This window comes from Lepidochelys olivacea (genome assembly GCF_965140295.1).
Source record: "Lepidochelys olivacea isolate rLepOli2 genome assembly, chromosome: 9".
Lineage (NCBI taxonomy): Eukaryota > Metazoa > Chordata > Testudines > Cheloniidae > Lepidochelys > Lepidochelys olivacea.
The window spans coordinates 5,982,353-6,010,291 of record NC_140419.1 but is presented as its reverse complement, the minus strand read 5'-3'; the positions used below and the strand labels follow the sequence as shown (position 1 = coordinate 6,010,291).

The following is a 27,939-nucleotide window of genomic DNA, read 5'->3' as shown; positions in this document are numbered from 1 at the left end:
AGCCGTTTTAAGCCGGCCCGCGAGCCGCACCTCACAGCTCGGCCCCGCTCCGGCCGGGGCGCTGGGTTGGGGAGCTGCACCAGCGGATAAGCTGCGTTCCAGCCGGGGCGCTGGGTTGGGGGCTGCACCAGCAGCTGGGCCCCGCTTCATCACTGGGTTGGGGCTGGACCACGCGGCTTGGCCCTGTTCCAGCCTGGACGCTGGGTCAGGGCTGGACCATGCAGCTCTGCCCTGCTCTTGTGCTCCAGCCAGGATGCTGGGTCGGGGCCCCATCATGTGAGTTGGACCCACTCCGGCACTCCAGCTGGGGTGCTGGGTTGGTGCCGCACCACGCGGCTCAGCCCCACTCTGGTGCTCCAGCCAGGGCACAAGGCTGGGGGCTGCACCATGCAGCTCCCGGAAACCACGGCATGGCCCCACTCTGGCTCCTACGCGCTCCAATGGGAGCTGCAGGGGCAGTGCCTGCGGATGGGGCAGCCGCCTGGCCGTGTCTCCGTGTAGGAGCCGGAGAAGGGACATGCCACTGCTTCCAGGAGCAGCTTGAGGTAAGTGCCACTCAGAGCCTGCACCCCCCTGAGCCTCTCCCCACACCCCAACCCCCTGCCCCAGCCCTGATCCCCCTCCCGTTCTCCAAACCCTTGATCCCAGCCCGGAGCACCCTCCTGCACCTCAAACCTCTCATCCCCAGCCGGAACCCGCACCCCTGCCTCAGCTCTGATCCCCCTCCTGCCCTCCAAACCCCTCGGTCCCAGCCCAGAGCACCCTCCTACACCCCAAACTCCTCATCCCCAGCCCCACCCCAGAGCCCAAACCCCAATCCCAATTTTGTGAGCATTCATGACCCGCCATACAATTTCTATTCCCCAAAGTGGCCCTCGGGCCAAAAAGTTTGCCCACCCCTGCTTTAAGTTCATGAGTGGAAGAAAAAAATCCATTCCGGTGAAGTGCTTATATTCACTACTGTATTAGGATCAGCATTTATGGAATGGGTAAGAAGTCTTATTCCTTGACAAAGTCTCAAACAATTACAACGATAACTTACATTTTTAGGTTTCAGAGTAGAAGCTGTGTTAGTCTGTATCTGTAAAAAGAAAAGGAGTATTTGTGGCACCTTAGAGACTAACAAATTTATTAGAGCATAAGCTTTCATGAGCTACAGCTCACTAGTCTCTAAGGTGCCACAAGTACTCCTTTTCTTTTTACATTTCTAGGTAGCTTTCATCCCAAAACATTCCAAACCACTTTACAGACACTTCTAAGAGTCACTTCCTGCACTACAGAAATGCAGCCATCGCTGGGGTGAAACACCGCAGCAGCATAACAGACCATAGCATTTTTATTATTTATTATGTGTACTGTGGTTGTGTAGTGCCAGTCATGGACCACAGCTCCACTGTGCTAATTTCTGTACAAACACGGAACAAAAAGACAGTCCCTGCTCCTCAGGGCTTACCCTCTAAGGGCTTGTCTTCACTACCAGGGTAAATTGACCAAAGTTACGTTATTCCAGCTACGTGAATAAGGTAGCTGGAGTCGACGTAGCTTAGGTCAACTTACCCTGGTGTCTTCACTGTGCTGCGTCGACAGGAGACACTCTCCTGTCGATTTAGCAGGTCTTCACTAGACCCGTTAAATCGACACCCGCTGCATCGATTGCAGCAGCATCATCTCCCTGGTAGTGAAGACAAGCCCTCAGTATAAGACAGGAGACAATAGGTGGATACCGACAGATGGGTAGTAAAAGGAAACATGATATTAGTTAGCAGTCGTCTGAGCATACCAACTGCCTAACCATTACCAAGCTTTTTGTAGGCATCATGGCAAGGGAAAGTTTTAAGAAGGGTTTTGAAAGAGGACAATGAGGTGGCTTTACGGATGTTTACAGGGAGTTCCTCCCAACTGGGAGGGGCAGCCTGGGAGAAAGCACAAAGATGCTCTTTAAGTCTTCAAACAAATGGGTGATGAACGCTGGCTTCATTGGCAATCAGGTGGGAGTGGACAACTTGACAGTGTATGAGGAGTGACATTACACAACAGGATGAAGATGAAGACTACTGTATCCAACTGGATTTTTAGATTGTGAAGTTACTAACATTTAATCTATCCAAAACACTATGGTTGGCACTGGTTAAATGAAGCAAGTCCAAAATAATGAAGAAACATTTGTCGCGTACTTGCAGTGAATTTGCTAAAATGCTTGTACAGTAGTTACTGCTAGTACACACCTTCCGCAGTTGCTCTGTTAGTTCCAACTCTTCCTCACGTTGCTTGGAGTTCTGCCTTGCTCTAGGGTCTGTAGAATCGTTAGGAGGACATGAGGCAGAAGAGGGAGATGAAGCAACAACTAGAAAAACCAGCATGCAGGAAAGTGACAAATTGAGTTTGATTGGGAGGTATTCCTTTAATGCAGTATTACACATGCACAGTACGCAAGTTTGGGTATAGTACATTGCTATTCACAAATTGATTTCCTTCATTTGATTATTAATCTAAGCAAGGCTTAGATGCTGTTAATTTTCTTTTGCCCAATAAACACTTGCATAAAAAGGATTAATTTTAGATGATGAAAGTTGTACAAAGCTACATTTCAGCTAGTCTTACTACAAAGGTATGAATTCTGGTATGTACTACAGTACAATGCAAAGTCTATAAAGCTGCCTTTGTCACTATCAAGGGGCTTAATAAATAGCATTACAATAGCCTCTGTATAGGTGAAAGTATAAATCCAGGAGAGCACAACACTAATCTCCCCACACACACACACCACAAATTTGCACATCATATTCTTTGATATTTGCTAAATTTATTTATTACCAAGACAAAAATACAACTTATTACAAATCGACTTATTACAAATAGGACTATAATGGCTTATTCTAAGAAAGTTTAGCGACTGGTGTCCACAGATAGGTCTCTAAAGCTAATTTCCTGAGAATAAAGCTACTGCCGCCAAGATAATTCAATTGTGCACAAAGTGGTTAACATGGAAGTTAATATAACTTTGTAACACAGTCTAGCTTCTCCAGCTCTATAACCTACCTTTGTTAATTTCATCCCTTACAGCTGCTCGGAAAAGGAAACTCTCAGGTCGCTGGGAAGGGTTTCTATAGGAAGGAGGAGCAGCAGGGCCAGGATACAGAGAGGAAAGATGGACTGAACAAATGTGGAAAGGCACAGGAAAGGAGAGGAGAAGAAAGAAGTAAAAAGGTTACGAGTTTAATAGGAAATGGGTTCAGCACTGTAATAATTAAAAGAACAAAATAAAATTATAACCTAATGACAAGATGAATTACAGCCATGCATGATAAAAGCATAGGGCAGAAAGAGGCATCTTCAAGAACACTTGCATGCTAAGCACATTCCATGCACTTTTACCAACAAATTGTTCCATTTTGTATTTAATGTGTCATTAGGGCAACGCCAATGCCAGAGCCTGGAAAATGTGGAGCCCCACCACTTCCCACAGAAGGTGCCAACAGCTCTGTGCTCTATTTACTTCTGTGACTCAAGAGAGAACTTAACAACAAATCAGACCCACAGACAGAGCAGTCCAGCTTATGGATAGGAATGACATCCTTAACAGTCTACTTATGCAAGCAAGCAATTTAACCTATTTTAGCCCTTCTTTTTAGACTTTTTGCACCTCTCTCCTGTTACCTGTTTGAGTAGTAGGTGAACCTGGTGATATAGTAGATCTGTCATCACTCTGTGGACAAATAAGTAAAACAGCATTAATGATCCTTATTGAGACAGGCTACGACTAGCTTTTCAGAAGTTACCATCCACCTAGACACATTTCAGAAAAAAAAAAAATAAGGGAAAAAACAGCCTATTGTTAAAAAAAGATATACAATAGGCACTTATTTTGTAGAACTGATGGAAGTCGTCTTCTTCAAGGAATAAAATGGTGAAAGAGGTATTGCTTCCGGAAAGGACAGCGGCAGTGTTGTGTTTGAATATTTTTCAGGGTGGGAACAGGGACATGACCTGTTTTTCAATTAAATATCATGCAAAACATGCAAGACAGCAGCTTTGATCCGAATACACAGCCCACTCTAAATCTTTGCAAGAGCAAAATTAGTATTAATTGAATTTCACTCTCCTGCCCACCCTCGGAGTAATATTGTAGTTAGAACTAATGAAAGTGCTGATTAAAGATGAGTTAATGATGGATTAATGATTTCTTGTGATTAAGATTTTTTCTGTTCAATATAATAAAGTTTCTATAGCAGATGACGATGTACAGGATAATCATGATTTATGGTAAGAGTAAACTTGTAAAGAAAAAAAGCAATGACATTTCCAGTAAGCTACAAGTCAGTAGATGTCTTAAGGGGAGATAAAATAGAAGAAATGGTGACAGGCAACAAGAATCTAAGAATCAGTCCATACAGGGATTGAAACCCTGCTAGCTACTGACATGTTTGCATGGTTTAGGCTCACTGAAGACAGGACCAAAAGCTAAAGCAACGTAAAACCTACTGCAGTTTAATCAGGTCAGTCAAGTTCATAACCTCTTAATTTCAGATTAGAAGCTGACAGACTAACACATATTAAAATAGAATTGTGGATCTGAGGTTTTTTTTGTTGGCTTTACTGGTGAATAATAGCTAGAGATACCTTGACAGATCTGAAGGCATTAGGCAGGGTGGTAGCATAGCCCTCTTGATTCAACCCTGACAGCGACTGAACACAGAAAGAAAGAAGGCAGTACCAACGTTAGCGAACAGTTGACAGGATGTGCCCGGGCAAAATGCACCAGTAAGATTAAAAAGGGCAGGTACTTACAAATGTTCAAGTGTTGCAAAGGTATTAGTGGGAAGAGATAAAAATGCCAGAAAATTTATTTGATTAATCTAAAATACAATTAAAATGTTCTATCCTCAAAAATATTAGTCCATTAATTTGAAAGATGGGATGTTTCATTTAAAACAAGAACACAATCACATCAAAAGCAGAACTAAGAACAATCATACTGGTAGAAAGCTCTTCAGTCATATACTGCACTGGTCACCACACTAACTGACACAGAAGCCACTAATCAGAAGGAACAGATTTTTGTACACTTTCAAAATACAAATTTCATGTTGAATTGAATAGGTTGTTTTCCTATTAACTTCATGAATGTGCAGAAAACAACATCACTTGATTGGCTCCAAGGCACAACAGTACTGTGCCTATAAGGAAACACACACCAACATCTGATTATTTTCACAATGAAAAATTTAAAAAGTGATATTTGTGAGTTAAAAGCAAGCAAGGTAAATAAAATCCTAGAGACAGAAACTAAGCTATCAGAGAAGATGTCCGAAATGAAGCTTTTCAATGCTTTAGTGAGCAAATTGCCATCATATTTTAATAGATGTCAAAGAGGCAGAAGATGAACTACGCTTCATGTTTACACAGTGGTTCTTGCTTTTTCCTGGTAGAAGTTTTTAAACCAACAGGTGCAGCTTGGGGACCAAAGTCTCGAAAAGCAATATTTGGTGCCCTTATGCTGGCTAGCTATGGATCCCTCAGCTGTTACGACTGCTCTCAAATATGTGCAATGAGTGTGATGAAAAGGCTATGGCCTACATCATCTGCTAGAAAACAAAGGAGAGTCGACATAAAGACACACTGACTATACACCCTGACTGCTAAGTCTTGCCCATGATTCAACACACAAAGGACCTGTAGTGTGTCAACACAGCAAGTTATAGGGGAGTCTGGATCAGGCACAACAGTTTCACTGTGGTTCTACCCAGTCCTACATTTTCCTGCACACATGAAATGCAAACTCAGAACTGTGCCCTTAGATTTTAAGTGGCACGAACTAGACTATATTCTTCAAGTTATTAGAGAGTATACTCAAAGCAGCACAGTTCAGGAGCTGGATGAGAAAAGAAGGGACCAGTACTTTACAAAACTGCTTTCAAATAATACTTGAACATATACAAAACAACAAAAGGTTACTACCTCCAACAACCATCTAGGTGTAATGCACACATACTTGTTTGTTGAAATCTTAACATGACTTACCACACTGCCCCTTTCGAAAAAAAGACAGTAAAAAGTCATCTCTTACAGAAGGTATTTGCAGGACCAGCCTTGAGCACAAGTATCTTGGTAGCCTTAGGGGCTCACAAAACAACTCCCTCACCACATTAATATAGTGTGGGGAGGAGAAGGGGTGTTGTGAAGCCTGGTTCTTGCCTGGGGCACAGTTGACAAAACAAGTAAAGAACCCACAGGCTTTTAAATAATGCCTAAAGAAAGGGATTTCCGCAGGCCCACAACATTAACTTAACACTTTGTTTCTATAAGAAAAGATCAAGTCATCCCTGACACAGGCTAACAGAAGGGCTTATACACAAATCACACACCCATCAGCAGGCAAGAGGGAGGAAACAGTGGTACACAAAAGGATAAGACAGCCACAACAGTAACACACTGCATGCTCTTCACCTGTTTGAGAGTCCCCGGCCTTCTTTTAATGGTAGCGGTGTTATTGTCAATCTCAAACACAAAGAGAGGCTCAAAGCCATTCTGTCAGGGATAGCAGAGGAAAGAGAGAGGAAAAAGAGGAGGAAGTAAAGTGAGACGAAGAACCATCTTGAGATTCAAAGACAAAGGAACCAGGATACTGGTCTTGGTGACAGGCTCAACAATTCATTCCTAAAATATACTGCTGTAAACTTTTCACTTGGCCTCCATGCTCAACTCTTATTACTGAAATCACAAGAACTTCCCCTCACTAGGACTAATTGCAGCATATAGGGATTGTACAGAGCAGATTCAAAAGAAGAACTGTGCCCTAGATGAATCAGGATATTACAATTTAATGTCTGTATTATGGGTGAATTCAATAATTAAGTATTTAAATACTGAAAAGGACACCCTCTGTCTGATAGTTAGAAAAATCAAAAATACAAGTTACGATATGGCTAAATCCTGCTCACTTTACTCACACAATTATTACTGCACTGCCGTAGTGCTTACAGGTCCTAATTGTGGATCATGGCCCCAACGTACTAGGTGTGTACACGCAATGAAAAGATGGTCCCTGACCCAAAGAGCATATGATCCAAGTATAAGATGAGACATGACAGGTGAATACAACAAACAGGGTGAGGGCCCAGGCAACCGTGAGAGGACAAATACAGTAAAAAGCAGCGGTCACAGAACAGGTTGAGACCTTGGTATTGTCAATGCAAGTAACCTCAGTTACAGTCAATGGGACTACTTTTGTGAGTAAGGCAAGCAGGATTTGTTTCTACTGTACAATTGACACATGGATAACAACCCCCTTTGATCCCACTCAGAGAACACCGATTTCTCACTCTCATTTTTTAGCAAACTTTTAGTCGGACTAGCTGAAATGAATCAGCAAGATTGAAATTCATCACAGTGTGCACATTTCCGATACTATGGCCTAACTCCACTTGTCATGGAGTCACCTTAATTCACACACATTTAGAAGAAATATACAACTTATCTGTACTACTGTTAGTGCTTACAGGAATAGTATGTGTATCTGTGCATTGTGAGGACAACAGACCTTTATAAAAGGAGAGTGTACAAACAAAATGAAGAACTACAGCTGAAAGTCTACAGCTTTTCACAGATCACAAAATTAGGCAAAGTTTATCTTTACAGCAACCATTCTCATGGAGGGCAACATTTACAAAGAGGCCCAAGGAATATATGGTGTGAGACTTCAAAAGAAAGCTGCAAACTTAAGTACCTTTTCCGTTACCACTTTCTGCACATGCAAGAAGAGCATAAAGGGGGGAAAAGCAAACAAACAAAGTTTTCCAATCAACCTGTAGGCATAGGTATGATCATTCTCAGTTCCTTACAAGCAGCTGAAACCATTATTTAGAGCAGCGGTTCTCAGACTGTGGGACAGGACCACAAAGTGGGTCGGAACCCTGTTTTAATGGGGTTACCAAAGCTGGTGTTAGATTTGCTGGGGCCTGTGGCTGAAGCCGACACCTGAGCCCCACCACCCAGGGTGGAAGACCACACCCAGGGGCTTGAGTCCCGAGCAGCGGGGCTCAGCTTACAGGCCTACACCCATCACCCCGCTCGGGGCGCTGGGGCTTGGGTGTGCTCAGGCTTCAGTCCACCCTCCTGAGGTTGTGTAGTAATTTTTGTTGTCAGAAGGGGGTCATGGTGCAATGAAGTTTGAGAACCGCTGGTTTAGAACAAAAGAAAAGCAACGTCTCAGTTTGCAGAGCTCTGACGTAATGAGGGAAATGCCAAACAAAAGGCCTTTATTATAGTTCTACATAAAACTCCATTGTGTTTAAAATAGAACACTAATCCCATAAAGCAAGAGTAATTGTTAGAGTCTCCACTAGAATAAAATTAGGTACTTTCAAATAAAATTTATCTGCAAGTTCAGAAGTGCACAATAATTACTTAGGTCAAATTCACTAAGATCCATATAATCATGCATAGTTTTTTAAAGCAGAGAAAATAAAAGTAATGTTTATTCTTCCCAAGTCCACCTAGACACATTTCAGGAAATAAATATAAAGGAAAGAACAGCTATCAAGAAGTGGGAATGAAGCATGTAATGCTCTCTGCATATCAGTGGAAGAAGTATGGAATGTACAAAAGCTAGCTGTGAAAGAAAAATAAATTTGCATTTCCAATCCCTAAAGCAGGTGAAAGTGACAGATGAAGCCTAACTAGAGTTAAAGTAGTTTTAACTCCAATGACAAACAACTCTTCTGGAGCAGACTGATAACTTGCCCAATAGCAAATATCTATTCTTTTTTAGAAACAGTACTGTTTTATAAATGTACATGCTACATTTTATGAAATTTCCATGGCTCAATGTTTCAATTACTCATTAGAAAAAGTTTTCCTGGTTTATATAATCAAAAGGCATAGGTATGATCATTCTCAGTACAAAACAATCTGCAGAACATGATGAACAGTTCATCAGAACTGGTATTTTCAGGCAAAGAGTACTGAATTATTATAATTTAATAATTCTGCAAAATAGTAAAAGAAACAGAATGGGGAAACCAATTGATTTAAAAAATTCCCTATTAGCCTGCCTGTTACTTGGTGACATATACAGATGTGAACATGAGTGAAGATATTAAAAGAAGTCCACAGTGATGAAAGTCCCATTTCTGAAATCTCCATGTGGTTATGTACAGCATATAAAATATAGTAGATTAATTTAATACCTCACCAATAGAACAACAACATCAAATAGAAAAGATTCCCTACAATATGCCTTATAAATATATTCCAAACACCTGAAGTTCACAAAAACTGAATATCAACAACTGAAGAAAAATAACCTTTTCTGTTTAGTCCCGTCCCCTGCTCCCCGATTATACAAGAATAAGTAAAATATATTCTATCATCAAGTTTCAATTCTCCTGAGCTGCACTTGATAACCTTGCTGTACGCAGGAAAACTCAGGCAGAGAACTGAAGGATATGTAATAAAAAAATTAATCTGAGGCATGCAGTCATGCAATGGCAGGCAGATCTGATGCATTTTCTGTAGGCGATGAAAGGAGAAAACTACTGCATTAACTCAACTCTTTAGTTACTATGAATCTCTCTAAGGTACTATGAAAGGAATAGCATAAAACATGAATGAAGTAGCTCTATTGTTTAAACTTTTTTAAAACATCAAGAACTGGTGATTTTATACACACTTCCACCAATAAACAGTGAAACAGAAGCAAAGAATAATCTGTGACTTGTGAACTTCCTCTTCTGTTACCATAGTCTATGATGACTAAGACCCTAGATCCAACAAATCAGACAATGATTGGTAGGCAAACAAGATAAGGCAGGAGGACACATCTCCAAGCTTTATATTAATGTTGTGAAACTAAGTGTTACGTAACGTGCAGGTGAGCCAAATAGAAGGATGTACTAAAGTTGGACTGTTAATGAGGTAACACAAGAGACAAAGGAGTGAGGTAATATTTTTATTGGACTAACTTCTGTTGGTGAGAGAGACAAGCTTTTGATTTTACACTGAGCTCTTCTTCAGGTAACACTGCATTTTAGAAACTGTTCTCCAGCAACAGTTATATCATTACACTCTTATTAAAATGTTTAGCTTTTGCAAACATGGGAAAATTTCAGTGCAATAACACTGGATGTATAGCAGCTGGAAGGCAGTGCAAATGTGAATTCAGTAGTATCAGAGTTCATAACAAAATCACTTTGCAGAGAAGATCATCATGTTTTATGCTATTCAGATTAGCTCTAACAAATCTATCTAATCTGAGTGAATCATAACATCATGCTAACTCTATGTTCTAGATTCTGTCACATAAACAGGCCATTTCGTGCAGGGTTCTTACCACTAACAAGGCACTATCATCAGTGTGCTGAGACCTTCTGGATGGAAAAGGACACTGAGGAGGTGGGAGAGATGGAGGAATGTCAGAAACATACAAACACAATGACATAATATACAAACTCACACAAACATTCTGGAATATGGTGAGTTCCTTTATCTTGATAGCATTTTGGGGCAATTTTGCTATACTGTTTACAACGCAATATAGTATGTGTAACTAAACAATAGAAAATGCATTAATATGTAGTCACACGATCTGTGGATTAGAATGTATTCGTACCAATTCAAGAACGAATTATTTTATTTTCTGTTGCTGTTCTTTTCCTTACTATGGAATTGCAAGGGAATCCTTAGAAAATATTAAAAATCAGAAGATCAAGTAAGAAAGGAGGAAAAACTATTTAAAACAGTCCAGTTTGCATAATTTTCACATGAAATAGTCAATTGGAAAATGCTTCTCAACTAATTTTCTGCATACTGTAGTCATTACAGCTTCCGATCGGATTAATACTGCCAACTAAAATTATCTTTCAATAGGACAAAAAGCTATTTTATTACTCTGCAGAACTTTGATGTGGAAAAATGAACAAATGCCATTAGATCAGGTCTGCTTTTAAGCCAGGATCTGTGTCAGCACAATGTGAGACCATTTGAAAAAAAACCCCAAAAACTCAAGTATAATTTAATTTATAATTTATTAGAATTTAGGTAATAAGAAGAGCAAAACCAAAGCTGGTATTATTTACTGGTAACACAAAAAGTTCTGATGCTTCATTTTCAGGGGGTACTTAGTAATCTAATGATAATGAAATATGTAAAGAAACGGAAGAGAAGACACTAGGACAGAAATGACTAACACAGAACAAGTAAGTGCTTACGTTAGTACTTCCAATAGAAAGTTAATTAACCTGCCGCACTGCTTCAAGAAGAATCTTAAATGTAACATGAAGTGTATTATATATAAACACGAAAAGCACCCAAAAGCAACACAACAAAACACACAGAGCACAGAGGAATCATACATGAAAAGGAAGGGAAAATATTCCACAATAAGCAACAAAAAGAAGAATTGTTGTTGTTTAGCTCCTGCACAGTTTTCTTTAAACTAACCACTGACGGTTACATCACAAGCAACAAACCGTTTCAACAGAGGGTTCTAAAAATCAGTGATAAAGTCAGCCCACACATTAATACATTTTGCTGCTCTTACCTCACTATCCAGAGGACTTTGCTTCTGAGGACTCTGGGATGCCTTTTGCTGCAGAACAATCAAAGGAATGAGTTAATAGGAGTTGATAGGCAAGCATAAATTAGATAACAGGAATAAAAGAGCAGTATTTAGAGGTGTTTTAAAACACTGGAAGCCTTAATTTTAAATAAAATAGGCACTGAGGAACTTTCAAGTTTTCACTAAACTAAACTTAGTGAATATTCTCAATCTAAAACTTCTACTTCATTTTTAAAACATTTTAATATTCAAGTTATACAAAAAGCCCAAAATATTTTCCCGAACAGGAAGTACTTAGCTGAAGATATCTAATTGCTCATGAACAACAATGTTTTCATTCAGTTCTCTTTAAGTCTAGCAACGATTGTTCTATGAGAGTCAATTGTTTTGGGCACTTGTGTAAGCTCTTTAAACAGTTGTAATGACATGACATTGCTAACAATCATATATGCTACAATTCTGTGGAATTTTAGCACAAAAGCATGGATATGAAATACATCAAGTCTGAAAGGGAGCGGGGCTTGCATCTTTAACAAAGACAGCTCTTCTCCCAAGTGTTGCAAAGAGTCTGAGCTAAACAGGTTTTAATAGAAACCAGAGTTTTGAACGGTCCACTAAAATCCCTTCCTTAAAGTAGCTTCATACAGTACAAAGACACAAAATGACAATCTTCTTCGCTTGCAGGTCATCCTTAATCATAAAGTATAACTGTAGCATTTTCTTTGTGATAGCTAGAGCTGAATGTGGATCATAACAGCAGTGGGTTGAGCTAATCACGGACACAAAAATAGATCTAAGGTGCGGAAATTGGTTAGACCACAGTCCCCTCTCATCTGTACAACCACGTCCTCATCTTCCAAATCTCTCCTCAAAGCCTACTTCTTTCTACAATTTCTCCAACAAGGCTAACCTTATCAAATCTAAATTAGTGAGAAAAGTGATGAACATAATGCACCCTCTGTGAAAACAAGACATTTCGTAACTGTAAACCTCCCTCTCCTCATTTCCTTAATATCATCTCTCCCTGCATCAAGCTATAGTTAAAACTTAGATTGGAAGTTTCCAGGAGCAGAGACTATTTCTTTGTTCTCTCTGTAAAACACACTTATGGCGTGATATACCAATGTTAAATAATAATTAGAACTCTGTCTCTGTCATGGAGGTCGCAGAAGTCACGGATTCTGTGACCTCCATGATTTCTACAGCGGCCAGCTGCTCAGGTGGCCCTGGGGACAGCCACACTGGCCGCTGCTGGAGCGGCTCCGCAGCCAGCCACACCGGCCGCTGCTTGGACGGCCCTGGGCAGCTGGCCCCAGGGACTGCTTGAGCAGCAGCCGGTTCAGCTGGCCCCGGAGCCACCTAAGCAATGGTCCTGGGGACAGCAGGAGCAGCCACAGCTCGGTGGCCTCAGGCAGTGGTCCCAGGGGCGGCTGGAGCAGCGACGGGGATGTGGCCTTCTTGGGGGCAGCCAGAGAGGCTACTGCTCAGCACCCCCTTCCTCCCCCTGCCACCGAGCAGCGGCTCCTCCCGGCCTGCCCCTATAGCCGTCTCTTCCTCAGAGCAGCGACTCCCCCCAGCACCCCCTAGCTAAGATTTAGTCACGGGTATTTTTAATACAAGTCATGGACAGCTCACAGGCAATAAAGAAAAATTCACAGCCCCGTGACCTGTCCATGACATTTATTAAAAATACCCATGACTAAATGGCAGCCTTAATAATAAGCCACACAATTCAATTTGTGGAGGATCCAGGAAAGGTACATATTAGACATCAAGTAAATACTAAAATGACTTACTTTGACAAAGTCAAGCACAGCATCCCTCTGGATCTGTTTCGTCCTCATCCTGTCCTCCTCATACTGAAGTGCTGCAAGCTGGGCTTCTCTCCGAGTGCGCTCCACTACGTGCTCTCGCCTTCGGTGAAGTTCAGCATCTGTATGAGAGATCTGGAACAAAATAATTATCCACTGCATAACAAAAGAAATGCATTAAGCTGCAAGACTGAAGATAGGTGCAAAGGGAGCAGTGGGGAGATTACAGAGCTGCAACACATGTTTCTGTGGATCAAGTGGGTAAAAGCAAGTTAGTTTGTCATAAAAGAGAAACACACTCAAAAGAATAAAGCAAAGGTGTACAGTGTATTACCTGATTGTGGTTGCTGGACAGAGACAGAAGGTAAGATGAATCAGCTGGGGCTCTGATAAACAAAAAGACAGCCATACAGAGAATAAGTATACTTCTCTCATTAATTAAATCATTCTTCACACACCAACGGTCAACAATGATAAGACATCCTAATCAACACTGGATAAATAACTATGTTTTGTAAATTAACACACAAGTTGTTAAATCCAACTGCAGCAATAATGATCCAATATCTAATAATTTCTTATTATATCACAGACAATGGACAGTAGTTAGTGTCACAGTTCCAGTGCAAAACCAAAGTCCTTTTACAGCTGAAAGTGTATTGACAATAGTGTGAAATTTGGCTTATCTCAGAACTATATTCAGAACTTAATAACCACTATCTGACAGTTTTCAGTAAGTTACTTATTTAACTGTCTTTAAGACCTTTTTAGTTCAACCCCATATCAAGAAGCAATTATCAGGCCTATTATTGAGGAGATACTTGATTTTAAAACAGAAATCACATGCTTCTTTTCACTACCTCTCTGCCTTGTCCACATAACTCCTTTGTCCTTGGTGTCGCTCTCTGTCCTGCATCAAGCTTAGTGTTTCTGGTCTTCGTAATTCATCAGTATCCCTGAAAGTAAACACAGATTGGGAGGTTGGTTATTGATGCATAGAAATGGCAAACAAATGTAACTTTTTTTCTAATTATCAGCTGCTTATAAAAGTAAATGAGTAAACAGGTAACTTCCGATAACATTCAAGACTAAATTTAAAGATGACACCAAAGCAAGGAAGTTCAGATTTAAGGCTAGGCTAACAATTGTTGTAATATATATATAAAAGCACTCTAGTAATATCACTATTGAGTGCAACGATTTTAAAAGGTGCAAAAAGACGGAATTTCTGTTTTAACGCTGACTTCTTGGGTTTTGGAGTGTAGCTAACTCTGGGAAGTTAAAAAAAAAAGTTAGTTAAAAAAAAGTCAGTGAGGAACTTCATTATTCTCTCTCACACTTTTAGAACAAATCTGCTCAGTTCCTTGATCAAAAGATTATTTTTTAACAGTCAGTGTTGCAAACTCCATCTGAGTCCTTTCTGTCTCATATACAAACACAGAAACAGACATCTGTAAAGACCTTAGCTAATAATTTGTTTGCTTGTAAGTGAGGGAGAACAGAACACAACTTGAAACGAATCAATTAAATTAAGTGTCCAGTAACTGTGTCAGTAACAAAAGAAGGTATACGCAAAAAGCATCTGAGTTTTCACTATGAATTGTTCTCTGGTTTAAAACATAAGGCAAAATATTTTTTAAAACAGGCACTTAAGTAATATACGCAAGACATACCTCCTCAGGTACAAACAAAACTGAGCACGCAAAATATGCAGTTGCATGGGCAAAACAGGTAACTGCATTCAAATGGGTAACTGTACATGTTCCACAAGGATGTATTTTGTGTACACAACTTAAGATGCCTATTTTTAAAATTAAGCTCTATATGTAGGATACTATACATGATGCACCCATTACTGTGTTGGCTGGCAGGAAGAGCACTGTGTCAAGCGAGCAACAAAACGCAAACTCCATATGCAGATCTAAGTAGCACATAGCACTGCTGAATCAGGAACTTTTTACAGACTGCACGCTTGTGCAAGCTGTATTTAACTAGCTACTCTTAAGATGAAGTCTGAATTACGTCTAGCTTTACAAGGGCTTTAATGGCTCCAGTGTGCTTGGGGGGGGAGGCTTCTTGCCAAGGCATTTACAGAAAATTGTTGTGGGAGCTTACATGGTTGGCACAAGCAAAATATTCCAGTACTATGAACTTCATTATACAAAAAAAAATATTGATTAATTTTGCACGGTGATTTTTCCTTAATTTTGGAAGCAACAACAATATGGTCTGTTTTTTTAGTATCTTATTAAGAATTCTATTTCACAGCAGTGTAATAAGAATGTGCTGCAATTTAGTTAGATGCTGGATTACAAGCCTCTGCTTAAAAATCGGCTGCTGCCCCGAGTTACACTTTGAAATCATCTGAACCCTATTGAACTATATAATTTCCTTTATTGTCATTGCAGACTGCCAAGATTTGTATACGTAAATAGAAGGTCTCTCCTGTCTAACTAGACTTGTCTTGTCCTATTTTCTTCAGCTGTGTCATGCAGTCCAATGTTTGTGAAGTCTTGTAAGTTATTTCCATGTAAAACACAAATCAAAAGGCGGGTAAAAAGAGTCTTTCAGACCAAGTCATCATTTGTGGAGAAGATGGCAGGCTGCTCTATTATTCAGAGTTTACTGGTGGACACGACAGGGTAAGGAATGCTGGCACATGCTGAATTAGTTACCATCTATGATGTCGGTACAGCTGACACACTAATTGAACATGCACACCAACCGCATGAATCAAAATTCCTTAGAAAAATCTATGAGGGGTAGTTGCTTCCCATGTACATTAACAGCTTTTGAAAAAAAATCTCCTGTTCTTAGTTTCAGTTTCCCTATAATAGCCAGAAGAGATAGGTCCAATTTAAGGGACTTGCCAATTCCATTTCAAAAATTTGCTTCTAGTTAGGGCATACAGAGTGAAGTATCCAAAACCAGTGTGTGTCTTACTCAGAGTTTCTCAAATGCGGCCACCAGGGGCTTCTCTTGTGGCCATTGCCTCCTGGGTGAGGGGTTACCCTTCCCCAGGGCCACCAGCAGGGGATGATCTACGTCCCCTTCTGGAGCCACAAACACTGTAGGAGCAGGCGGCCAGCGTGAGTTTCCCACCTTCCTGGTGGGGCTCAGGCTTCAGGCTTAAGCCCTGGGATGGTGGGCGACAGGCTCTGGCCATACAGCAACAGGCTCCATCCCCCAGCTGCAGGAATCCAGGCTCACCCCCCACACATCGCCCTCTGGCCCCCGCTGCCTCCTCCAGTCCCTATCTGTGCACCAGGGCCCCAGGCTCCTGCCCTGGGCTCACCTCCCCCACCTCCTTTGACCCCCCCCACCTCCCCATCCAGGGCTTCATTTGTCCCCCAGCTTGCCAGGGCTGAGTAAGTAAGTCTAAAAAAAGAGCAACCAAAAAAAAAAAAGGCAAAACATGCAAAGCACCTTATTTGTGTTTCTGTTCTGTTTAGGTCCAGTAAAGAATAGGTAACTGTACATTATTTTTAATTATGGAGTCTGCAAAAAAACCTACATAAATTACAAATGATTTGGACACATGTATGTGCATATTTATTTGTTTTTTCTAAAGTTAATTAAGTATTTTAGGAAACACTGTCAGAGCAGCCACCAGAAAAAGTTCGTGGCCGCACTCTGATGCCACCCAAAAGTTTGTTGTGAGACCCCCTGCTCTAATATTACTATATATAGCCAAAACGATTTTTATCCTGCAAGTCAAAAAACAAAACCAACAACTTTCTGCTCAGTCCCTGCATACCCAGTTTTAACCAAAAGCAAAAACCGCTCAGTGACCTATCAAAAATGACAGAACCTTAACTTCAACTGCATTAATGAGGCACTATAAATACACTGAATTATATCTCCTCTCCTTCTGCTCTTGTCTCTGGGCATCCTTCCATTTGACTCCCTAAACCTGAAATACTCTTTATCCTGCCCACCATGTTACCATCCTCACCAACTCTCAGTTTAACACACACTTCTTCCACAACTAGTATAAACCTTACTATTCCAAACGTGACTATCCAAAAAATTCTGTGTAACCCTCAAGAAGCTTGCGTCATTAATTCATTCCAAACAAACATATGATTTTATTGATGTAATCCTTGCTTTCCTTTCCTTCTAATCTCCCTTCCTCCATGGCATTTGAGATTTTGTCTATACTAGCAAAGTGCACTTGTTTCATTTAAAAACTGATCTAACTAAACCATGGAAATGCCTCATATAGATTCACTTAAACCATTTTAATCCTTGCTTATACTGATTTATTTTAAATTCAGAATTTATATAGATTTAGCTTGCATTGATAAATTGCCAATTTAAGCTAAAAATTGATATTAGCATGAGTTAAACCAGTTTAAACGTATTGGAATTTAAGCAGATAGATTTTTAAGTCACTTTAGTTAAACCTGTGAACTTTTGTACTCTAGGCAATATTTTTGTCACCTTACCACATCATTCCTCATTTTAACTAGACTGTAAGTTCCTGGGAGTGGAACAATATCCCGTTTGTAAAGTGTTGCACATTTCTGACTAGGTAGTAGAAAACTGCATCCACTGTTCAATGTCACTCAATGCAATCTGTAATGTCACTTTCAGCTACAATTTCCCCAATCTACAGTATTTAGCAAGAGAAATGTATGCTCTTCTGCCAATCTGGTCTACTTATGAAAAGAAGAGAAATGTTTATGCAGGTATAAATATCAGCCACAACTTCAGAGTGAAATCATGTGTTGGTTTCGAATTATCATGTAGATCGTAAATATTTCAGAGTAGGGCACCTATCTTACACATCTATAAAGTATCATGGATGCCACCGGCACTATCATGAATAAAGGCACTTTCATCAGGTTCTTCTACCTATTTTGATGCAAGTATCGTCTTGTATCTTCTGTTCTCTGAAAATCTCTGATGGGTACTGGCTTTACTGGTGAGCCCTAAGCAAAACAAAACAGAAGACAATGAAGTTAGTAATGTATCCAGAATGCTGTATGTGCAAGTCTATGAATTTCTATTGTACCAAACTAGGTGTAGGTTCCATCAATTTGTCTAGATCCAAATGTGTGATTACTGGTCATTAAGATGTCTGATAAAGAAACAAAATAAAACACAACCCATGGAAGATACTGGAAATGATGCAGAATCATTTTTGTACCTTGCATATAATTCATTGAAAGTTGAACTTCAAAATTAAGCATACCTGTTGATAAATTATAGTATAAAAACAGAACCAGCAGGCTATGTGGATGTATAAAATAACTAATGTAACTTATAAGTTGTATGGTGTTGGAGACCAAAGTACACATCTACAGTTTTAGCATACTCTATTCCAGGCTCTTTCAGACAATAAGATTCAACAGCTGGTGTTCTGTGATGATACCATATAGACAAACTAGAGAGACAGGAAGGAAAATGTTAGGAGAAAGTCAGAGGAGCTGAATGAAAACACTGGCTGTTCAGTTTTGGATATTAAGTCAGTCATCCTTTTGGGAGCAGGAGTATATTGCCCTTGATGGTCAGTTTTATAAAACTCATCTCAAAATCCATCGGTATTGCCAAATACAGGTATTCAGGGCTAACTTGTTAGTACTAATTCACATACAGATGAATCATAGATTCATAGAAATGTAGGCCTGGAAGGGTCCTCAAGAGATCATCTAGTTCCTCCCCCTACCTGGCCCCCTCACTGAGGGAAGATCAAGTATACACAGAAGTGGGCACTGATATACTGAATATAGTTATCTACCCCTTAAAATAGATTAAACCCACTAAAGTGAGATCCTAAAATGTTTTTGGTTGCTTTACCGTTAGAATTAAAAATAAATAGGTGAGCTTTATAAATTAAAATGGTACTCATGTTAGTTTATCTCTAGGATGAACCAATGCATTTTCACTATTAATTTTTAAGAGGTTGTTTAATTTTGTAGAAAAGTTTATTTTGTATCACTAATCTCGCTCCATAAAATTCACTTCTCAACGAACATTTCAAACGGTACACTGTCCCCTTGACTTGATATTGTGTTTGTGGCACTTGCAGAATCAATATATTGTCAATGGAAATCTGGGTCACTGCAGATTTCACTAATGTAAGTAGGAGAATGACAAAGTGGACAAAAATAAGGACACAATTTAGGACTCCTAAAGAGATACTGACAAAATAAAATAAAGGAAATTAAGAAAGATCTTTACCTCCTCAAAGCATTAAAACAACTTATGAAGGAATAGATACATTTTAATTTGAGCACAATGTGTATTGCTTAAGTGCTTCAAGCAAGGTAAAAGATTATCTGAAACAGGTTGCTTATGCAGTATGTAAGATTACCTTTGTGCTGAGACTCCTTTACACCTACACACAGGGGGATGAATTTAGATTAGCATGACATAGAGAAGGAAATATCACATTGCTTAATGCTTCCTGAATTTAATTTTTGTTTTATCCAGAACCTTTACAATTTTCCACTTCCTTGTGTCCAGACGGTCACAGCAGGGATCAGTTTCTCTTGCCTTACGTATAACAGTAGATGTGATAACCAAAAGAAAGGTGTTTTCCAGTTGCAGGGAGTCATACAGTTTTAAAGAAACAATCATGGAATTTTGGTCAAGTGCACACTAATCTATATTCGATCACAAGGTACTAAAATTAATCAAGGTCTCAAGACAATTGCATTGTAACTGTGTCGGAGTGATCACCCCTCCCCTCAATGCTATCATTAGGAACTAGAAAAAGAGCAGTAAAAGCAGCAAATAGTAACAAATGATACTACAAAATATGTAGCAAATTAGGGGAAAGCAAATAAGAAGCTCTTCAACCCATTCTGGTGAAATGAGTGCTTGTGGTCTGACCCACAATGCAACTTAAAATGCTACTGCTGGACTAGTGAGATCGCTCAGATTTCTGAAGTGTGCCATTCCAGCTCAAATACCACAGACTGCCTTTAAAACAGAAGGCCACTCAAGGATAGAAAATAAAAGTACATTGTTCAGGTTTGTCTGCAATGACGACAAAGAATATGGTTTTTAAGACAAAAAAAAAGCTATAACCTAAGGATGCTTAGTTTTTAGCCATTTGTAATCAATTCTCCTAACAGGTTTTTAACAAACTTTAATTAGCCCTATTTATTGCCCATTTACTGTATCCTGGGATTGACCTCATAAAAATACTGTGTCACACAGTTAAACACGGAATTTTTGCTCAAAACTTTGTGGATATGCATTCCCAGTTTGTATCCCTGGTGATTTTACAGAGCATTACTCAAGATGTTAACATGGAGCAAGCCATCATCTATTACAAAATATCAGACTTTATAGCAAATCCTCTTTTTCATTTAAAATCTGCAATTACAAGGGATGCCCAGTCTGGTAAATGTATTGGCATTTAATTTACAATCCATAGGAAAGCCCCACCAAATTAACATAGCTGAAAGATCCCTATAATAAGTCCTTGTGCTGGCAGAGAGCAAGACATTTGCTATGTTTTGACCTCAAACAAGACAGCATTTACTAGGTATTACCAAATGAAGGAGACATGAGTGGTTGCCTGGGTGCAAGCATGTATAGGAAGCATCAACTTTAATATTTTCTGAGGGAAGGGTTCCTTTGGGAACCCCATTTACTCCCCCCACATCCTGCAGGAATTTTGCCTTTGAACAGAACTCAATACAGCTGCCCGTAGAACCATTCTGAGTGTCTGAGCCAAGTGTAGTTTGTAGCAGCTCAGGACTCAAACTCAGATCCTCCACAAGGCAAAGCTTGTTGCTCCAAGCCAGCTGTCACATTGTGTACCAAAGTAAACCTCTACAGACAAGAAATATTAACACCATCACAAAGACTTTCATTGGTATATGAACTTAACTAATTTAAATAAAAGCACCACCTCATGAGAGATTCGCCGTTGTTCAATATATGCCATGAATTGTGAGCTGAGGCTCTCTGACTCCATGCACTTGGGTTGCCTCACCTCTTCCTCTTCCTCTTCAGTGGCACAGCTATCAATATAGTCAATCTGATCCAGATCATGTTCCACTAGACACACATACACAAAGGAAACACCCAAAATTAGATGAGCAGTGGTAGAAAAAACATAGCAGCAGTCTCAGCAACTAACGTCTGATTTCACTTTTCCTCCACCTGGGAAAGCTTAAGCTGACATCTTTTGAGTTATGCCTGGTTCACTAATATTTGTTAAATGTCAGATTTTGAAATAATCTTAAACAGATTTAAAATCAATGAGGAAAAATATTCCAAATGTAACAATTTAAAAGATATGATTATATGTAGTTTCTTAATTACTGCAAAAACAATGTCATACTTCCCAATTCATTGTTAACAAAGGCCATTGGCTACAATTTTTACTTCTGTATCATGGACATATCTGAGAAGCAAGCAATTTACAACCAAACAAACATATCATTAGAGTATACTGATTAATTTATCTAGGCTCCACTTAGCTGCATACTTCCTCATTAATAAAGGCAGCTGAGGAGAGCCTAGGTAAACACTTGCGCAATATGAAATGTCAGACTCTAGACAGAGTCTGATGACAATAAAACAGAGAATAGCGTGACCAAGTTAATTGCATGAGGTTGCTTTAAATATGAAAAAGGTATGTGGTAAAGAAACAGACAACAAAGAAAGCAATACAAAAAAAAAACAACTCAGGCTACAGACATTTTATTAACCAAAGAGGAAGGAAGGAATTAAAATCAGGGAACCACTGAAATTAAATGAGTATGAAGTACAGGGTACAGTTCTGCTCTCATTTCTGCCCATGGCCATGTTGCTATCTGGGGCATTTTTTATTCATCACTGCTTTTGTAGGTTTCTGCCCACGGATTTCAAGTGTCATGACATTAAACAAACAGCCTAGTGAAAAGCACTGTGCTAACAGATCGGACATCCAGAGTCAAAAATACCCTGAGGACTTCCATCTCCCTTTCTCCCCGCCACCCTTCCACACTAGGTCTTCATGTCCCACACTTCATCATCTCTTATCAGAAAGCTCGTGTTAGCACAGATGAAGACGACATGGGGAAAGAGAGGTGATTAAGAGGGGAGTCTAGAGGCAGGTGTTTTGAAAAGGATATCACTCAGGATGAAATGGCAGGCACTAGTTCAACTCAGATTACCTACTTCAAACATTATTGCTTCCTTGTTTTTAAAATCCTGCAAAAACTTGCTCCTGCCTTTCCCCCGTATATTATCACTCTCTATTCCCCATTCCTCCTTGTCTAGAACAGGCCTCCTTTGCCTCACCACACAATCTGGCTACTTTAAGTGCTAGAACCATCTCCTCTGAAACTCCAGCCATCCAAAACAGCTTCCCTGGATCTTTCTGCCTCATTGAATCTCCACCTCATTTAAAATCTTAAGTGAAAACCTCTTTTCTCCCTTAGCTATTTAAATTTAATTTATCTCACTCTCCATTAATATTATTTAACAGCTGTGTTAACTCTAAAGCATTATGAAAGACCATGTGTGTGAAAAACCAGTTAACAAGAAGTTGATACCATAAGCAGGGCTGGTAGCACTGTTTGGTACTAAGGCTGCGAGACGCTTCCTATGTAAGATCTGTTTTCAGTTGTTCATAACTTTGCCAAACTGTCTTTACTGAAATTTTGCATGCTGGGTGTCTACCACAGGGGGAAGAAAATTAATTTTCAGACAAAATGGCTCAGCCGTTTATGAGAATGAGGCTAGGGAAAAATATATTGCAGTAGAAGGAAGAGATTAGAACAAGGACCTGGTGGAGAGAGGGAAGAGACTGAGACTAGTGGATGGAGAACTGGGGTGGGAAGACTGGGACTGGCTGGGAAAGGAGATTGGGACTGGGAGAAGACTGAGATCAGATGAGGAGCTTGGGGAGGAAGACTGGGACTGAGAACCAGTGGGGTGGGGGGAGACATCTGATGTGGAGCCAAGGTGGTGGTGGTGAACTGGGAATGACTAAGAGAGAGACTGGGACAAGAAACTGGGGGAAACACAGAATAGAAGAGGAACCTAAGGAGGGAGAATGAGCTGGGGAATATGGGTGAAGAGATATTCTTGGAGGCCAAGATGGAAGAGAGAGAGAATTCAGAGAAGAGAAAAGGAGCCCAGGATTACCAAATCTGAGGAGTGGCAACTGACTGAGTAGACAAAGAGAATAGAACCGGCACAAGAAGCCAGGGGTGGAGAAGAGACAGGCCTGTGATAGGCACGGGTTGGAGGGGAGACAGCAGAAGGAGTCATACTGGGAGAGGGGGGCCGGTGAGACACAGAAGGCTCTGTGCCCGCTAGAGAACACCCCCCTCCAGAGCCTGGAATGGAACCCAAGATTCTTGAGTCTCACCATTCCTCTGCTGCTAGCAAATAGCTGTGAAAACCACAGACAAAGTGTCCCATCCCCCTCTAGTGCTGGTCCTCACAGAGGATGACAACCTCCTACAGTTATCAGTTACTCTGTCAGCTCAAGTGGCAGAGGTCTGTGCTCCAGATCTAAAGATTCCAATCCTGCAGATGACTCATGAGTGTGTCAATATCATGCAAAAAGCAGCATGTGATCACGTAATTAAAGATGGTATCATAATGCATACGCAGAAAGGGGCTGAATTAAGGTTGCACAAGCAACCTTACCTTCGGTCTTTTCTAACTTTTCAGTGCTTGATTTTGGAACCCTAATAATGTTCTTTAAATGTAATTTGTGTGTGCAATTATAAATATATTAAGCCCCCACCACTTCTTTCCTTTAAAACAGCAAATTACCTATAACTGCCAAATATACATTTTGGAGCTTCAGTTATAACAACCAGCTGAATAATTAGCTATCAAAGACTGCTATTTACCTCCACCATTAGTTACAACAGTGCTCCCTCGGTTTTCCTGGTACTCTCTCTCTCTTCGCAGTCTCTGCTCTTTAGTGATCTCTGCCACTCGCAGAGGGAGGTCTGAGAACTCATCTGTAGGCTTTATAAAACAGACAAAAAAAAAACAACACTCTCTCATCCTGAGCATCATCTTTCAGTTAGTTTTCTAACTTGAGCCTCCACTCCATCTGTCCTGCTGCATTTTGCTCCCTAAAACTATTAATTTAAAAGAGACACAACTGAAATGTACTGTTTTTAAAATAAGGTCGATTTAGGACCTCTCTTCCATGAAGAGTCTGTCTATAGTTTTAAATTTATTTTCCCTCTGAAATGAATGCATATGCTAAAAACATTCCAGGCTGGATTTTGAAGGCCCTTGTAAACACCAGGCTAGGATCACAGTTCGCAAGAGCACCCCAGGCCTGGGTTGCAGCCATTTGCACAGCCTCCCCAAGAGGACAGAAGAAGCTGGCTCCTGTTTCTTCTTCCCAGTACCCTTCTTCCTTGGAGATCAGGTCTTGCTTCTTCTAAATGGTAAAGCGACAATCTATTTGGCCATTTGAAAAAGCTACATATAAAATCTTATTTGGAAAATCTGTGTTCATTTAAAATCTGTTTACCTGATTTTATTTTAATGAAACAGAAGCTCTTGAGTAATGGATAAAGATAAGCTATGCTAATATAATACAATAAGTAGCTCATCTTTTGTAAGTTTTCTTATCACTTGTTTATATTAATTCATTTCTACAAAGTGCTCTTCTGTATTTTCTCTTGGGTTTACACTTGTATTTTGATTTTTAAAATGTTTCAATAAAAAATATTAGTAAAAGAACAAAAGATTCATTTAATATAAAAATGGTGCTAATTCTTTTTCCAGGAAATCAACAGTAATCTGTGAACTATGGAAATTATATTTTTTATTATACATAAGCATCACTCCTTGAATATTCTTCCAAATCTATGCCTTCATTATTTGTTTCCTGTACAAGTATTGCCACCCAACAAAAATAAAGCAACTACACTTACTTCGTTCCCTGACCATCTTTTGTCTCCGCTGTCCACACTATTGAAACCAGAATCTAGTGCTCCATACGGACGACTGGAGTACAGTTCCTCATGGCTGTCAAGCAGATAATTTTAGTCACTATAACATAAATGTCACTGAAAAATTCTTACTCGTGACAGAGCTGAAAATGGAATTAACTATTAAGCAGAGCTGAGCGGTGTCCACAACACGTTAGAAGTTGTCACATGGCATTCACCATGCATAATACTTTCTAAGAGGGTATATTCTTCCAACTACAAACATTCCCATCTGTTAGCCAGCTGACATGATGCAGCTGCCTTATGCTTTCAAGAGCTGATCTAAGCTTATGGCCCAAACAATTCTGACAAATGGTTTTTTTGTTGGCAAACTGACCTATTAAATTCTCCTTTAGCAAGTCAGTTCATTTTATGTTACTCAGGTGTTTTAGTTGAATGACTCTTCCCAACCCCAAAACCACTTTTTCCCCATAGGGAATCACACAACCATACATTTATTACACATACATAGAAACGTATAGGAATGAGCATGCGCCTCTTTTAGGAGAAGTATGACAACAATCAAAATGTATACTTAATGCATGATACAGAAAAGAGATGTATAGTTAATCTAAAATACTCCATAAAATACACCACACATTTCAAATGAAATATATCACCACTTGAATGATATACAAATTTAGTTTTCACTCATTAAATTGACTTGTCAACGACTTGCCTAGACACAGACATTACATATGTGCAATGAAGGGATGAAAATATAAACCATAACATAAGGGGCTGTATGCTGCTTTTCTTGCTCTAAGTGGGTACAGAGACTACACAGTTCAGCAGCGTGGCCATCACAGATGTTGAATCTGGCAACTGCTGCAGATAGCTACAGCAGCAGTATAACAATGGGACTTGTCTGATCCACTGCAGATAGCATTTCACAACGGATCAACTGTCCTGCTGGCACTTGATGCCTGAGGGAAAACTGCAGCAAACAGCAATTACTGCATAATACACTAGAAAGAATTTCAGGAAGCTGATTGCTCCACCCAAGCATAGCTAATTGTAGGTCATTCTCTCACTAGTATTGATCTCTAGTTGTCCCTCTGTTTAAAAATCCCTCATCCAGGAAACAATTATTTTTAAATGACTGTTATTACTATTATTTATGCAGCACCATAGAGTCATGGTGCTTTACAGAAAAAAGTGACAGGCTACAGTCCTGAGGAGTTTGCAGTCCTAGTTAGACACAAGGGGTATGTTTACACTGCAATTAGACACCCATGGCTGGCCCAGGCTCCTGGAACTCAGGCTAAGGGGCTGTTTAATTGCGATGGACATTCAGGCTCAGGCTGATGCCCTAGCTCTGGGACCCTCCCACCCCGCAGGGTCCTAGAGCCTGGGCTGCACCCCAAACCTAAATGCCTATACTGCAACTGAACAGCCCCTTAGCCCAAGCCAGCTGGCACAGGCCAGTCATGGCTTTTTAATTTCTGTGTAGACATACCCAAGGAGAGATTACTCACAATGTGCCATAATGGTGGTTCTTTGAGATGTGTGTCCCTGTGGGTGCTGCACTTCAAGTGTGCTTATACCACTTGTGCCTTTGACGGGAGATTTTTGGTAGCAGTACCCATTCAGGCCAGGCATGCAACTCTATGCTTCCTTATGCCCTGCTCTGAGGATACATAAGGCTACACAGGTGAACTGCCTTCAGTTCTTTCTCCACTGCCAAGTCCCCAGAGGAAACTCCAAAGCAGAGGGAAACGAAGGCAGGTAACAGAGCACCCATACGGACACACACAGTGAAGAACTCGTTACTGCACAAGGCAAGCAACTTCTTCTTCTTTGAGTAGTGTCCCTCTGGGTGCTCAACTGCAATTGACTACCAAACAGTTCCCCCAGCTGCACGGGGGGCTCTGGAACCAAGTCCAAGATTGAACACAATACAATACAGCATTTCCAATAGCAGCATCTGATCTAGAAGACTGGACCACTGCATAATGCTTGGAAAAGATACATATGGAAGACCAAGTGGCAGCCTTACAGATGTCCAGAGCAGAAACATTCTTGAGTAATGCCGTAGAAGTAGCTACAGATTTTATGGAATGGGCCAACGCCCTTGAAAGAGCTGAATATATGAAGTTATAGCACAAAAGGACACAATCAGAAATCCACCTGGAGTGTCTCTAAATCGCTGTGCCTTTAGATCTATCAGCAATAGTCACGAACAGTCTGCTTGACCTCCTAAACGACTTAGCCCTTTCCAAATAAAAGGCTAATGCACTTCTAACATCCAGAGTGTGTAAAAAAGGCCTTCACTCTGGACTGATGAGTCTTTGGGGGGAAAATGGATAATCTCGTTGATGTGAAGTTCATATGACACCTTAGGTAAAAATTGTGTGTGTGGATGTAACAAAACTCTGTCCTTGAAAAACACTGTAAATGGAGGATCTGCCATTACAGCCCCTATTTCTCCAATCCCACAAGCAGAGGTGGTAACCACCAGAAAGACAAATCTTCTGAGATAAATTAATGAGGAAAGAGGTAGCCGTTGGCTTAGACGGGGGCATAGGGCATCAAAGTACTGCATTCAAATCCCAGGTAGGAATGCGTTTCTAAACTTGGGAGAAAGTTTCCCAATCCTCTCAGAATCTTACAGTTGCAGGATGGGTGAAGAGTTAGAATCCCTCAACTG

At 40.3% G+C, this 27,939-nt stretch overlaps 1 protein-coding gene across 6 annotated transcripts in view; it reads right to left on the bottom strand.

Moving 5' to 3' along the window:
- Positions 1-27,939, bottom strand: part of LRCH3 (leucine rich repeats and calponin homology domain containing 3) — a 101,297-nt gene that overhangs the window by 16,692 nt on the left and 56,666 nt on the right. For 2 of the 6 annotated variants that reach the window (XM_084638273.1, XM_084638277.1), the window contains exons 7-18: positions 25,233-25,326; positions 24,186-24,306; positions 21,239-21,387; positions 18,226-18,302; positions 14,229-14,324; positions 13,703-13,754; positions 13,354-13,503; positions 11,540-11,587; positions 10,331-10,384; positions 3,658-3,706; positions 3,040-3,153; positions 2,226-2,344 (exon numbers count right to left, since the gene is read on the bottom strand). In XM_084638273.1, the coding sequence (XP_084494399.1) occupies positions 2,226-2,344; positions 3,040-3,153; positions 3,658-3,706; positions 10,331-10,384; positions 11,540-11,587; positions 13,354-13,503; positions 13,703-13,754; positions 14,229-14,324; positions 18,226-18,302; positions 21,239-21,387; positions 24,186-24,306; positions 25,233-25,326 (1,123 nt within the window). Of the gene's footprint in view, positions 1-2,225; positions 2,345-3,039; positions 3,154-3,657; positions 3,707-6,447; positions 6,529-10,330; positions 10,385-11,539; positions 11,588-13,353; positions 13,504-13,702; positions 13,755-14,228; positions 14,325-18,225; positions 18,303-21,238; positions 21,388-24,185; positions 24,307-25,232; positions 25,327-27,939 lie in introns of all 6 variants that reach the window. The other 4 variants (XM_084638272.1, XM_084638275.1, XM_084638274.1 and 1 more) reach the window with 4 other exon arrangements.